Source organism: Pelecanus crispus, chromosome 3, assembly GCF_030463565.1.
Source record: "Pelecanus crispus isolate bPelCri1 chromosome 3, bPelCri1.pri, whole genome shotgun sequence".
NCBI lineage: Eukaryota > Metazoa > Chordata > Aves > Pelecaniformes > Pelecanidae > Pelecanus > Pelecanus crispus.
In genome coordinates, this window is record NC_134645.1 from 76,726,090 (window position 1) to 76,741,961 (window position 15,872).

The 15,872-nt window shown below is 39.9% G+C and overlaps 1 protein-coding gene across 1 annotated transcript; it reads left to right on the forward strand.

Annotated features, from left to right (window-relative positions):
- Positions 1-730: 730 nt before the first annotated feature.
- Positions 731-11,777, forward strand: LOC104032913 (amine sulfotransferase-like). Its single transcript, XM_009485391.2, is given in 10 exon segments — positions 731-784; positions 2,302-2,357; positions 4,139-4,314; positions 6,775-6,867; positions 6,870-6,973; positions 8,983-9,082; positions 9,085-9,108; positions 9,681-9,775; positions 10,689-10,883; positions 11,652-11,777. Coding segments are annotated over 10 exon segments (1,023 nt in total).
- The last annotated feature ends 4,095 nt before the right edge of the window (positions 11,778-15,872 follow it).

A 15,872-nucleotide genomic window follows, 5' to 3' on the forward strand; every position in this document is an offset into this window, starting at 1 on the left:
AGCAGTGAAGGAGTGTCTGCAAACCTACGCAAGACAGAGCACAAGCTGATTACTGAAAGGCCTCCTGAGTCTGCTATACATTGAGTGCTGAAGCACTTTATTCTTTACATGGAGGAAACTGACTGTCAGAAAAGCCTCAGGTGATTAGTGTGAAAATTGTCACTTGGGTTCATCAGAAGCTGTAACTGTTTTACCATGATTTTGAAAATGTGTTCATTTCTCTTTGGGAACAATGTCAAAACTCTCTGTAAATTCAAAATTTTGGGGGCAAAGTGCTTCATTCTTTTTTGTCTATTTATATTCAATTAATCTTATATATGACTTGTCCAAATACTTTATTTACTGTAATATTAAGAACTTATAGAGACTTTAATGTGAACATTATTTTGAAGAAAAAAATCAAGTAATCTAATTCTAGTATGCTAGTAATATTCTAGTAATTCTAGTATTTAATTCGAATTCACATTGCTTTATAGATAGGCATTTTTTGATTAAATGTTCCTAATTGAAGGTTCCAATGAAAAATGTGGATTTTGGTGACCCCTAGGTTTTTCTCACAGAAACAATTTTGACACATTCTAATTATTCTCTTGGGCTATACGGCAGTGAATTTCATTGCACCCTCCAGCCCTGAAATTGACGATTTCCTCTGCACAGACAAAAGCTCACCTGTACAGAGTGTTTTCTAGTGTATTATTTCAGTGCTGTTCCTCTCCTTTCTACAGGTGGCATGGGGACATCCCAGGGAGTCATGCAGGAGGCATCTGTAGCCTGGAGAGAAGTGGTAAGTTTTAATTCCATCTCATGGTTATTTCATAATAGTTTTCATATGCAGAGAATGGTCAGACAACACTGCATGGATTGCACTGCATCTTCCATGCAAGCACAGCAAATAAAGGTGCTTTATGGTTTTTTTAATGGCAGTCAGATTTAGAGATGAAGAGTTTAGGGAAGGGTGTTGCTATGATGAACTGCTGCCATTTGAGCCCTAATTATAAAACCGGTATTCTTCATACCTTATGTATTGCTAAGCAGCAAGTGCTGAGAGGGCTTATGTTCCAGTTGGGAAGCATTTATTTCCTGAAAACTGTCAGGTGTCATACATCAGTGTTTCTTTATTCTGTAGTATCAGCACAAAATCAGCATTCATCTCTGCCTATTCTAGCATCTTGGGTGATAAATTCATCCTCACGGAGAATTTGTGTCTGTTTCTACATCACATCTAATTAATGTTTTGATGTAACATATCTTCCCTGAGTTAAAAAAAAAAAAGGTTTCTTGCAGACCATCTGTGTCTATAGAAAATTTAAGGATAGGTTAGTCTTTATTAATTCCTTCAAAAGCATAATCAGGTTAGAGAAATCAAATCTGGAGGATGTCCTGAAGAGCGAAAAGATAATGGTGTATCAGCTGTCACTTAAGCAAAGCAGTTATTATTGCGTAAAGAAGTAAGTTTCTCCTAAACAAATAGGAGAGGAAATATCATAAAGCTCTTGCTTGAGGAAGGCATAAAACATAGGTATGCAACTACTCCCCCATCAAGTTTCCCACTTTTCACACAGCACATCCATTACTGACAATGAATCCTGGAAATGTGATATTTTACTTATTAAATTTTTTTTTTTTTTAAAGTTGAATAAATAACCTCTTTATATATCTCAGTAAAAAATCCAAAAGTAAAAAAAAAACCCAAACAACTCCTTTAACATTAACTGTTTCTCAATTCCTTCTCTCTAATCTTTAACTCCAGAACTTTTCCTTCTGATTTTTCTCTTCTTTTTCCTTTCCCCATCATCTTCAAATAAAAGCAATGTTATATGGGTGAGGTTTATGGCAGCAGTTCCCTGTTACTGTCCTACATGGCTTATGATACTTGCATACCATGAGTCCACAGTAGTTCATGCATTAATAGATTATTTCTGTGTCTTTTTTCTCCCCTACTTGTTATGGCAATCTCATTGTTAGATCAGGGTAAAGTTTAGTGTATGCACAGGAATGACTTTTTCTTTCTTACGAAGAAAGTATTGAGCAATAAGTACCAATAAGCTACTTTTGCAACCAGATGTGCCAAAAGCACTTAAGCAGCTGAGATGCACTTAATAAGTGTTGATAGTGGTACAATGAAAATTATTGCCTCAGATCAAAAGAGGTTCTTAAAATGATGTAAGAAAACTAGTCAAATCTACACAAAGCTTCATAACAGAAGTTTTAACCTACACACAGGTTTTGTTATAAAACATAGGTAAGACTGATCCTGCTTGTCTTGACTCTGGTCCCTTTTTTTCTTTATGCAACTTTCAGATACTGCCTGGAAATTCCAAGGAAAAAATAAAGGCTGGTCAGTTTGACAACATGCTGTTGGTTCTGTTAAAAAAACTTTCTCCATGTGTCTATGCATCAGCATTCTTTTGGTTTATTTCTTCACCTGCTTTTGTTCTGATCACAGGAGCAGGGTGACTGACACCATGGCATTTTCTCCATTTTACATCTCCATCTGAATGCTCATTCCTCTCTCTTGAGATCACAAGAATATCTTGTATGTTGTTGGTTTCACGTATGGCCAGTGTAGCTGGGTGTATGCATTTGTTTTGCCTGTGGTGTGATAGAAGGAAGTGTGTCCCAAAGTTTACATTGTTTTATTAACATTTACTATTGACATTTCATTTATCAATTCATTATAAAAAAACATTATGAATGTATACTGAAGTAATGCCTAAAAGCCCAAGTACCTAGACAAAGTCCATAATGCTAACAAGTGCACACACAGAGGACTAATGCATTTACAATCTAAAAATTGTAAAAACAGATGGACATAGCCATCTCCCGGAGAAAAAAGAAATAAGAAGACAGAATTAGTCAGTGTGATAGACAATGATCACAGCAGTGACTGTCCATCTGCTGGCAAGTGGTTTCCAGGTATCATAGCATAGGTCATCTGCAGAAGGGATTTAAAGAAGAAAAATTATCTTGTTTTGTAGGTATTTAGAAGGAATTTGTCGTAGGCATGATGAAGAATATCATAGGAGAGTGATGGAAGATAATACAAAGGTCACTTAAAGGTCCTTAATGCTGAATGAGAGAAAAGAGATAGGAGGAAATAGGTAGAGGACAGAAACCCAGACAAAATTCCAGATAGGAAAGTCTCTCTTTCCAAGTATATTTTAACCCACATAAGACAATGCTTGTGATATCCAAGTCTGGAAGTGAACTTGCTTATGTCATTTCTGCCAAGGCCTGTACATTGTCTAATGGTATTAATAAATAGTTCATCTACAGAGCAGGGAGGGAGAGACCGGGATGTTAAGCTCACTGAAATCCATGGCTGTATCGTTCAGCTCAAAGACTGCAGAAGACATACAGACCAAACCCTTCAAGTCTAGATGCTCCATTTGGCTCTGGCTCAGCTACAAGAGTCAGTCTCTTTCTTCAGTCTCTCTGTTACTCTTCCTGTATCTCCCCAAGCATTTGCTCTTCCCTAGTCACCACAACAATGATGATTAATGTCTTTTTCTGGCAAATATAAGGCAATGGTATTGATGAGACACAAGAGAACAATCTCATAAAATCATTAGGCATGTTTAAGAAAATAACACACGTTCATGATCACCCATCCTAGTTTGCAGAAATTATGCTTGCTATGGGAGAAACATTAGTAATGAGACAGAGAATAAGTAGAAGGAGGCAGGAATTGTAATAAGACATTCTGAACACAGTTTCAGTCACAAAATTCAGAATGAGAGCTTGGTATTTAAGCTAACTCTGTTCAAGAGCTACTGATAGCCCAAAGAAAATTCTACAGTCACTCAGATCCTAGAGGAATTTTGACAAATGATTTTTACATAGGTTGCCTTCAGTTACATTAGTTTTCACATGCACATAGCATACACTTGTATATGAGTAAAGGGTATTGCTATGCACCTTTCTTTTTCATTAGAAATGTATCCTGAGTGATGTTCTTGTGAAAACCTGAAAGCTAAATTTCAGTGTATTGTTTCCAGAATTTAACTGAAATACATTTTGCTAAAATTTGCCAGCACTGGATTCTTTGTTTGAATTACTCATTTGTTTATTTGTTTTGTTTGTTTCTGTGAGATGACAACCAAAGAAAAAGATATAACTTTATATTTTCTTATTGCAGGTTATTCGCCTATAGGGACAACAGATTAACAACGGAACCATCAAAAGAGTATCTATTCAAATACAAAGGGTTTTATTTTGGTGTAAATACTTCACTTGAGTATGTAGTTTTCCTGGTGGATTTTGAAATCAAAGATAGTGTCATATTTATAACTACTTACCCAAAATCAGGTAAGAATGGAATTGTTTCTAAAGAGGGCAAAAATCTTCCTTCATTCAGCCATTTAACTGCAGAAGTACCTAGGGTTGTTAGCTTTGCTTTTAGAACTGAATCGCCTCTGAGTATGTGCAGTGTAGCATGAAGTACAAACCCTGCATAGCCATGGCCTGAACAGCCTGAACACAAGGTTCCTGCTCACATCCAACTGAATTGGGCTACCTCGTTTCTGGACTCAGTCTTGCAGGTGTACTCAGAGCAAGCTACACACAAACCAAACTGACCTCCTGTGCCTCATGAAACACATATATAATTTTGGCAGGGCTGGGTGCATGAGTGTTGGAGATGATTGTGGGGTATCTGGAATGATTTGTGGGCTCACATGGAAGGTGGTTTGGGGGTTGCTGCATCCAAATTACAACCAAGTAGGAGATCAGAGCAAATATGAGTCAATGATGTACACCTCCTTTCAAGGGTAATGAAGTATTATTTACCTACATGGCAATACAGGACACTAGTGTGATGAGTTCTGCATTCCTATTTGTGAAGCAAATGCAACTGAACAACCACCTGGCTTCACTGCCATCGTACATGAAATGTAAAGCCTTGACATACTTAGACCTGTGTCTTTCCATACAGGGTCACTTTATGCTCTAAAACTGGTCCACCCATTTTCCAAGGCTGCATTTCTTTAGTGATTAGTAATTAATGACTTGATCATGTATTAAGCAGTGATTTATGACTAAAGCCGCAACACCTCTGGTACCAATCTGTGCTTGTACTTTCAAGGCCTCTGCTATCCTTTTCGGTTTGTGCTCTTGGGAACCTCTGCTGTTTTCCTTTGGTTTACTTCAGCAGCCTTCAAGATGGTGCCTTTGGATAACATAGCCAGTGTTTTGTTAGCATATGTCCTTTTCCTAGGGTCACTGAACATCTTGCTGGAATTCACTATTCCCTCAGGTATTCAGTGAAATACCTGAGGCAGAAAGACATCCTTGAGTGAAGCCCAGAAGGAGTGGCAGCAAGCACCAGGTGTGGTTGTGATGAAGGTAGATGCGGTACGAGAAGCCTGTGGAGGGATCGTGGACAACAGAGCGAGGGGACAGGGAGCCCAGGCGATGCTAGCTCCTGGCCAGGCAGCACTGGGGTGAGCTGTCCAAGTAAGGCAGAGAGGGAGGATGAGAAGGCAGTATTTAAGGGGTAAAGATGTCATGGCACTGAGATGACCATATCTTTGGAAGCAGGAGTTTTGTGTTGCAAAGTGATGGGCTACCCTGGGACAGGAGGGAGTTGGAAGATGATTTTGAGTTATGAGTTGCACAGAATGTTCTCTCTCTCTCATTCACACCTTTTCCTCTATCCTGCCCCACCATCCTCTTTCTTCCTCACCAGTTATCAGTCTAAGGTACCCTCCAATCCTTCTGTTGAATTTCTACCACTGCGCAGAAAAATTGTCCAGGTTAATTATGCCAAGAAGCACTAGACAGTCAACACAGCTGTAAAATCACTGGGTATTGTTCCTCTGAATCCTAGGGCTATTTCTTTTTCTTGCATAGTGACTTTAAACCTACAACATGCATACAGTCTGATCTCCAGAACCAAGAGCTTCCTTCCCAGGTGAGGTCTTAAGACTAGGCTTCAGTTTCAGATGCCTTCCTTTCTCTGTGCTTGTTCAGGGTAACCTACAGCAATAATTCAATGCTCTTCTGCATTGATTGGAATTCTCTCAAGTGTCCATCTTTACTGGCCTATGGTATAAAAGGGGAAAGGAACCAGTGCTAGTATAGTGCTGAGGAGGCCAGAGGACCTGGATTTAAACAGTTCTGCTCATTGCCCAAGTGGGCTAATCATTCAAAATTTGCCTCCCACCATTACCAGCTGGCACATGAACACATACTGGCACAGCGGTCAGCCACCTTCAAGGTCCTGCCTTTTTAGATCATCCTTGCCAGCAGCTGTGACCCAAGAGTCAGACCTTCCCCAAGGAACTTTAGAAAGCCTGTTGCCACAAGCATTTGCTTTGTGGGGCTCATTTGTGCTTTACAAACCCAGTGTTATCGGCTGTTTGTTTCATGACATCTCACAAAACTTTGCAGGAGTTCTGGAAGCAAGGGTCTTTTCCAGATCCGCTCAGTATGAGATATTTTCAGGGACATGGCCCACAGACATGCAGCAATTCATGTTACCACAAGAGGGTGAGGACAGACATAATTTGTGTGGAAGTTGAGTGGGTGAAGGAACTGAAGGTTTAGTTACTGGCCATGGGTTTTCTGCAGGGACAAAACAAAAATATGCTTCCTTTCTGCACTCAACAGTCACCAAGACAAGGTTTGCTTCCTTCAGTATGTGAGGTTGTATTTATCTTCACAAAGTGAAACTCATTATAGCTGTGCAGAGACTCTGTTTATGACAATATACTATCTTTATTAAAAAAAAAAAATCAAGCAAGGTTAAAATAAAAAGGTTTCCTTCTCAGGAACTGTGGACTCAAAACATTTTGAGCTTAATAATTCATGAAGGCTACCATAATGGAACAGAAAATGTGGAGACCATGTACAGAATCCCATGGCTGGAATAAAAAAAAAAAAGGATTATGCAGATCTTCCTTTGCCTTGTGTTTTTGCCACCCACCTGCCTTAATACTTCATTCTAAGAGACCTGAGAAACAAAAGAGGACACGTAAGTGATGCTATTTTTACAAGTTCCTTAAAACCAACCATGCTGATTTGCCTCAGTGAATTGGTCTAAATCCTACCTTTTTCTTCTTTCCGTTCCCCATGTCTAGGCATAAATATCAGCTGCCTCGTAGATATGGTGAGATCAGGGATCTTCTAAAGCTCATTTCTTCCGTTTCCTTTTGCTAAATCTCTCAGCCCCAACACTGTTAGAGAGGGGTGGTGCATCTCAGGAGGATCTGCCAGGGTCAAAGACTTGCACTGATTTTCCCCTTGTGAAAACATCCGATTCCAGTGAAGTTATAAGTCTGAAAAAAAGTCTTGCACACTGAAAATCTGATCAGGACAGGACTATAGTAGGTAGAGATGGAATGTGAGAACTGCCTTTTCTTGCTCCCCAGTGCTGTGAGTTTCTGAATAGGACTCTCCACAATGAACTGTGCCATAGCTCAGGGCCCGTCTCCCATGGAAAATGCCTCTTTAGAGAGAGGTGTAACCAGGCTACTACACTAAGGCTCACTGACAGAACATGGACATAGAGGCAAGTGTGAATACATGTATGAGATGTATACTTCTAGTAGCACACTGAGAATGACATAGCTGCCTTAGAGCAAATTGTTACTTTGCTCCCTAGCAAAGGATCTCATACTTCTGCTAGTCTTTCTTATAGTGGTCCCAGTGACTTCTGCCCCTTCCACCCTTACTTCTGACGTAGGGCTACCCATGGCTGAGTGGAGAGCTGTGCAGAGCTCTGCCCACAGGGGCTATGGAGGCAAGCTCTTAGTGCTGCTGTTACCTTCTTCATAGATACAGGTGTAATGGGAAACTGCAACGTGCACACCAGTCTCTTCACAGTACCAGTGAAGTTTGGAAGAGAAAGCTCACATGCAGATTTGAAATCCAAACGACGCCCACCAAAGAATGAGAAAATTGCCCCAAAATCACACAGATTACGTATGTCAGAAAATAGGGAAATTGTTGTGACTTCAGAAAAATATTGCTGGGGGGGGGGTGTGGTGTGATCTTTTCCACCTCTGCTTGAATATGTCACTCATGTTGTTCATATTTTGTATCAAACAACAGAATAACTTCTGCTATTTCAGGTCAGAGGTTTTGAACTAGGCATTTACTGAGTTTTCCTGGAATGCATTTAGGAATCCTTATTTTATATACCTTGGAAATAATGGTTTTGCTAAAGATAATCAGATACATTTTCAATTAAGCAGGAATCAAAAGTAGACATTTTACCCAGTTAGAAAGGCAGTCTAAGAGCATGATTCTTCTGTCTCTCCCTGGAAACACTCGTAACCTCGTAAGGGCGACATGCCAGGCTCTATTTTCTCTCCCTAATTAGACACTAAGTGTTAAGGAGCAGAAGCTTAGTAGAAGCCAGCACATGCTGCTGGTCGAGAGGCAGAAGGCTGCCCATCTCACTGGTGGTGCCTGAGGCAGCAGCTCTCGTGTGGTCAGGAGTCAGCAGGAGCCAAAATAACCCTTGCCCATAAAACAGCTCCTTCTTTTAAGACGCCAGGGCTCCCTCTCACATGTCACTCAAAATCTGCCTGCATGCTGCCTCAGGCACCAGCACCACAGGCCAGGAGTTTAGGTCACAGAGTACTGATGCTGTCAACACTACCAAAGCTGGGATTTAAAAGAAACTCTTCTTCATTTCATCGTAACTGTACACAGAAACGTGAAGCTGAATCAACCTAATGATTTTCTAGGGTTGTTATTGCAACCTGACCGCCTTGCACAAGTGAACAGTATCACTGAAGACTGTAACGCTGATCCCGTGAAGAGAATTAGCCGCAGGCACTGAATGACTGCAACTACAGAAATACCACCACCTATAAACAGATCAACAGTGCTACTTTATCCAGAATTTACCTACTGTGATTGTCACCTTCAAACTGTTTTCACACATTTTTAGTGGGACCTGTATGGAAAAATGCACTGATGGTCAGGGTAATGGAGTCCTTTAATATCTCCAAGACTAGTCTTATTATTTCACAGATTATTTATGTTACCAGGAACCCTAAGGATGTTATGGTTCCTTACTACCACTTCTCCAAATTCATGTCCACACTAGAGGAAGTATGAGATTTTAACCTTTTTATGAGAGATTTTTAGCTGGCAAAGGTAGGATATCTTTTTTACTAAGGAGCCTAAATCCTATTCCATGACCTCCGATTGAGTGGAGATTAATTATATCAGTAAATATCAATTACCAGATTCCTCAGCTATGCTGTAACCTGAATCCAAAGCTATAGAGGCTATCTGAGCTTGACACCAAAAGCTGGTCCAAAGGGAGTAGCATAGTCATGGCTTTGCTGCTCCCCAGGCACGCTGCTTATTTTGTCCAAATTGGATGCTGACTCCAAATATAAACATGATGACTGAAAATCTCTTAACACTTTCTGTACTTGGTTAGTGGAGCTGAACCCATAAGAATAGACACAGTACAGCAAAGACAGAGAAGTAGATTTTTTGCTTCTGCCAGTATTAGTTCAGATTACTAGAAACAAAAGGGGAGTTGCCACAGTAGCTCAGAGAATTTTCACAAAGACTGTGAGCATGCATCCCTCAAATTATCAGAAAATGTTATTTAAAAAAACCCTTGCAAAGACCTAAATGACTGATAATTTTACTGGTTTACTGCTAGCTGCTAATAGTATTTCTCTTTATTCGTTTTAACAATTTTCCTTGCTAAGTACTTGCTGGTTTGTGGCTGGATCACGTTGCAGGCTGGTACACTCATGCAGAGGATTTCAATATACTCTTCCTTACCTATGAAGAAATGAAAAAGGTGAGGTCAATTAGTATCACTGTATCCAAGATATTCTCTTCCTATATTGAGTGGATTTTCAGACAGCTCTTTATAATTACATTTCATATTGGAAAGTGCTTAATTCATTGTGGAGTAGATTCAAATTGAGACTTCTGAGAGGATGAAGTCATTTGTCTCGTTGGTTCAAGGTCTTATCAATTACTAGACAATTATTAGGTAAAACACTTCCCAATATGACAGAAGTTATCTTCACTGCCACCCCAAAAAACCCTTTCTGAAATAGTACGGAACAAGACTTTCGCAAGTATCTTCAACAGGAACGTTGTGCTCATAAGGACAGTTCCACTAAAGGAAAGGAGTGCTTAAGAGGCAGGCTTTAAAGTACTTGAGAAGCTCTCAAATTGCTGACCAGAAGTTTCCTGCTTGGTGCCAGCCCATGCCTTTGTGTGACTTCTCTTTTCTCCGAGGTGGGTGCCCTTCTCCTCACAGGCAACCCCCAGAGCGCCCCGGCCATGGCAGCGCAGCCCACGGCACATGCCACTGCACCGGTCCCTCACCCTTCGGAGCCTGGGGTCGCTCATGTCAAGTCCCTTGCTAGGACAAGACTGACAAAACCCCCATGGGTTGAGTGCCTTCACAGCAACAGGCGCGATTCCGGGGTGACTTTGCCAGTGCATCTAACACAATATGCAGACAGGGTTTGCAGCACGGGGAGCAGAGCACAGAATTCCCAATCTTCCATGGGCACACTGCTGCAGTGAGCTACACCATCACTGCTCTCCAGTATTCAACTAATGCAAATGAGACTATGCTCACATAAAAATTATCAGTTTTGCACCCAACATATACATCCTTTATTATCCTGTATTCCACTACTGTATGCATTTAGTTCTTTGCATCATCAAGACTCTTCAAAGTAACATTATTGCAGGATCTCAGAAGCACTGTGCTGAAGATCTGCAACTTCCTAGGCAAGAAGCTGAGCAAGGAAGAGGTGGACAGAGTTGTGAAACAGGCTGCATTTGAGAACATGAGAAAAGATCCCAGGGCAAACTATGGGAACCTGCCAGATGACATTGTAGCAAAAGGCAAAGGTAGTTTTCTACAAAAAGGTAAAGTGGAAGCAGTCCGATGCAACAACTATTTAATCCCATACTTCTTGGTGTGAGATGAACCTAGGGTTTCTGGTCTCAGCTGGAATGCCCCATTTTCAGAGGCTGAGTTCAGGTTGCTAGCAAATTAAATTTATAAAAACAGTTTTACTGACATGGCATCAGTGATTTTACCGTGTTTTCCTGAGGATAATAAAAAGGTAATGTTTTACTGATTGTAATGCAGGTTGTAACAGGCCTGTCAGATAAAGGAACGGATTTAAGGGTTGTACCGAGCCAGGGTAAGATACTTTTTTTTACTGTTTCTTACTTTTCAAGGCAAGAGTCACCTTAATGGTGTGAGTACAGACCTTCTTGACGAACTACCTTCCCAGTCTATACATGGCATCCCTGGGCTCCTGGGCATTGCTAAGATGTCCTAATGCTCAGTGTAGGAGGACACCTCCAGGGATTAAAGAGAGTGGTACACTGAGAGAAAAACAAGAGGTGTTGCTTTTAATAATTTCCTCTTTGATCTCAAAGGAATCAATAAAACACCAGAACAAATGAGTTGAATAACTTTATGAGCAATCAGGATTATAGGTCTGTGCTGTTTTATTCACAGCGCCTAGATTTGGAAGCATGCCCTCAAAAGAGCTCACAGAGCCCCACTTGGCAGGCCAGCAACAGGGAGATGCCGAGGAAGCCAGGAATGGCTTCCCAAGACTAGCACTCACTGTCTGCAGTGAGCTTCAGGGGTGCACGTTCTGCTTCTCACCTCTCTTCACTGCCTCCTTCCTCAGGCACTATTGGGAGACTGGAAAAACATCATGACAGTGGCACAGAGTGAAAGGTTTGACAAAGTTCTTAAAGAGAAAATGAAGACCCTGCCCATCAAATTCATCTGGGATATTAACAATGAAACATAGGCTGGTTTTGAGTTTCATCATCCTTTCATGTTTACACTGGATGGACATACCTGAATTCTGGAAGAAGAAAATACATCCATTTTCAGCTATGTTGTAGAAATAATAACGATGATAACTCAGTCACAAAATGTGAGTTGTCCAAGGAAGCTATTCAATTCCACCAGTTTCCTGTTTGTAACTTTACAAGGTATTTTAATTTACTTTCTTAGTAAACGGACTTCCTTTCTTCATGTTTGCTTTTACTTTCATTGGCTTTAATAATACCAGAGTTGCAGACAACCAAGTGAGGATAGATTGCTGTTGCTAAAAACTTTCTGAAAAATGTTTCACTTGTGCATTTTGTGAGGCTTCGTTTGGTAGAACCTTCAATGTCCAGACTGGAAGTAAGATTGACCATCTGTGGTATGGTTATGCTTTGATATGTTTGAGTTCCTGTTTTCTTGGTAAACACTGATACTCAACCGTTTGCTATTAAAGTGGCCTTATGTTGCATTCTCTGCTGTTGCCTATTGACGAAACACTTCATTGCATTGTCTGTTATCATTCTCGAGGTCACATCTGACAATTTGCTACTTGAAATATTGAGAAAAAACACAAGCCATAGTCATAGCAGTTTTTAAGTGAATGTCCACTCTATCATACCTGATGATCTGGTAGAGCTACTGATGTAAAAAACTACCAGCTATCTATGACTACATCCTTCCTCATACAGTCATTCATTCACTATCATGACAGGTTTAACCTGTCCATGATTCAACTCAACACAGTGGCTTGCCCATGGGCTTCCCCAGAGAAGGTAAGTACAGAGACATATCTCAAGATTTTTTTCTATCACCAACTCAAAAAATATGTGCAAATTCAGCAACTCCACTCCTGACATGCATCTGGTCTATGATATATTCACCTTTGTAGACAGTAATGCCTTTTATGTTGCTTACAAAGGAAGTCCAACTACTGCGTATTTCTCAACTCTATCCATTGAAACTACTCAAAAACTAGAGCAGTAGTTCCTCCCCTCCCCATGTACATACCGTTAAGTCTCTGACACATCTCTAGCATTTTTTTCCCCTCCAATAATCATGCATCCCTCATCATGATGTCCAATCATGATGTCTGCATGACCAAACTATGGTGACTGCTTTCGGTTGCTATTGAATCAATGTCTCACCAGTCAGTCACAGCAGGATATAACTTCTAATTTCAAAAACATTTCAAATAATCATTTTAATTTGACAATGAACATCTAACCTTGGCTTTCCCATAAACTGTTTGAAAAACGTAAAAAATCCTTCCAGTCAGCATACTGGCTTGTTTGTTAATGTCTACCACTGGTCCCAAGGGACCAGCTAAAACCCACACGTTTTAGCCTTCTGATACATTGTACCTGCTTTTTTCCTGGACAGAATTACTTCATGCACAGCATGCTGTTAGCTGCTATTAGGCAAATGTGACCTCATATAATTAACCTGCAAGAAGACTATTTCCATGTCCTTCAATGGTACAGCCAGACCACCTTTTTTTCTGGAACTTTGCATCCCCAATACCAAGAAAATAAGTTACAAAAAAAAATGCCTTAATGTGACTTATGTAACCACTGCATCCCCTGACCTCTGACTCTGAACTTCCCCCAAGGGGACCAGTGACCTTTTCCACCTGTATATATTTACCCTGGCCTCAGAAAAGGTAAAACTAGTTCAAAGTCAGAAGCCTAACGCAGGCCTTTTGCTGAGTTTGCCGTAAGTACAAACAGAACTCCTGATTACAAGTAGGACCTTGACCTTTACTCGTTTTCCAGTGACAGGAAGCCCCAGCACAGTAATGAAAGTCACACAAACTTCACACTACCCTGTATGCCACAGCCCAGCGGTATCAGCTCGCTCTATCAGCTGCAGATTTCATGAGCGTGCAGTGCAGAAAGTAAAACAGAGTTCATGGCAATAAAGGCAATTATGTCAAGGAATTGAACCTGAAAAGCCTTTCCCCTCTTCCTCCTACCGCAAGCCAAGTTGTGAGGTGCTAAAGGACTAATTAAAAAACCAAAACCAAACCAACCAACCAACCACCCACCCACCCCCAAAACAAAACAAAAAAGCAGTAATATTTCACACCCTGTCAGGTTCTATAACATGAGAGAGAACACTCACACAACAGCTCTTTCTCTCCAGATCTAGGGTATCATCATCTTGGATCCAGGCACAGTCTACTATCTGGTCCAATGAACTTTGAATTTCAGTAACCACACAGTTTAAAAACTGGAGGTAGCATGATGGTTGTAAGTCTCCTAGAGGAAAGACTGAAGTTGATTCTCCCCACAGGAATTGTACTTCAAGCTCCCCATTTTTTACCAAAATACACTGACCTATTAGAAAAAGAAAAAAAGAAAGGGGTAGTATACTCCCCCCCCCCCCCCCCCAGGTTTTGTTTGCTTTAAAGCAGACCATAATGCAATCATAATTTGGATGCAAAATCCTAGGCTTTGCAGCATGCCCAAGATTGTACACCTGCAGCATCTTGATGTGGTGGGTACCATCCTCTGAATTTTAATAGAGTTCAGGCACCAACTATTCAAAAAGTTCAGCATGATCAAAACTAAATTAGCTCTGCTTGTAGGGCAGTGTTGCAACTCATAATGATCTCCTTACAAGCATTACAGTGTAGCTTTGGACTTGGAGAGTAAAAAGCAAGATACAAGCAAGGTTGTCAGCACCATGATTTTGAATTACTACAATTCCATCAAAGTTTACCAATGGAATTTGATTAGATTAATATGAAGTAGACTGCAATCTAATCCAAAGTGCCTAAGTAAACTTTAAGTATCTTACCTAAACTTCTTCCACCAAAAAAAACCTTATCAGCCCATTTCAGCAAACTAAAACACGCAAACATAGCCAAGCTTACTCTCAGTCAAATTCCCTTTTATTTCACAGATGTTGATTGCTAATAAAGCTAAACAAATCTGAAGTTCAGACTGAGTCACTGAAACTTGTTCCAAAGACCTGGAGGAATGGACTTTATGCAATTTTTTGTCATTTCAACCCTTATTATTTCCTCTGCTTTGAAATATAAGATGTAACAGTGAAAATACATTTTCACATTTGAACTTGTTTGACATCTTTTAGCATTTTTAAGCTATACATCCTCTGCATGAAAACCAATAAATACGTTAGTGTGAAAACAGACTAGAAAATCTCAATAATCTAGAAAAAACATTAACGAGAAACTTTTTTTCCATACACAGATGATCTTTGTCAGTGACCCACTTGGAAAATTTTCGCAGATTACCATGTTCTGCACAGACTACACAGCATTCTTGGATTCAGTCCAGATTTAAAGACAACTAATTCACCGTTCACGAAAAAATGGTAGTTTTAAACATACATAGCTGAAAATGGAAAACAGCCTTAAGAGTTAAATGCTTTTATGCAGCTGAATTGGGACATACCAGAAGTAAATTAAGTTCAGTCCTGAACAGCATTTTAAAGCATACTAGCAATTACACACGAAGCTGGATGTAGTCACTATGAAGCTTTCAATCCAACCATATCTTTGGAAAAGTCAGATTTAATATCACATTAGCTCACAATTTTTTTAATATATTTGGTAACTCTGCTGGAACACAGACCTTGCTTATTGCTTTGAAACATACAACATTATCTAGATGTTTGTCTAGAGTTCTTAGTAGCCAAAAATAAAAAGATCAAATAGAGGACAGTAGGAACAAAGGCACATGGTTAATTTATAAAAAGTATTTACAGGGTACTTGAACATTTATTTCTATCTACTAGAAACTCATTCATCTTGAATACAAAAAGAAAAGACTACTGAAACATGTTAAGGGAGATCATCCTAAACAGATGTTCTCAAGCGATATGAGCAGAGAATCTCACACATCATTAAATTATCTCCGGAATTAAATTTCTCATTTTGAATATAGAATTTCCAAATATTGAAGTTCATAAATTTATTATTCCTCTAAGCACTGTAATACTTTAGTGCAATCCTCTTCAAAGGTTGAAGCTGGGCAGTTAAGGCAGTCTACTAACAGTGTTTTAAAATTCAGCACAGTGTTTAATCATTGAGGTGCCTGGTAGTTCT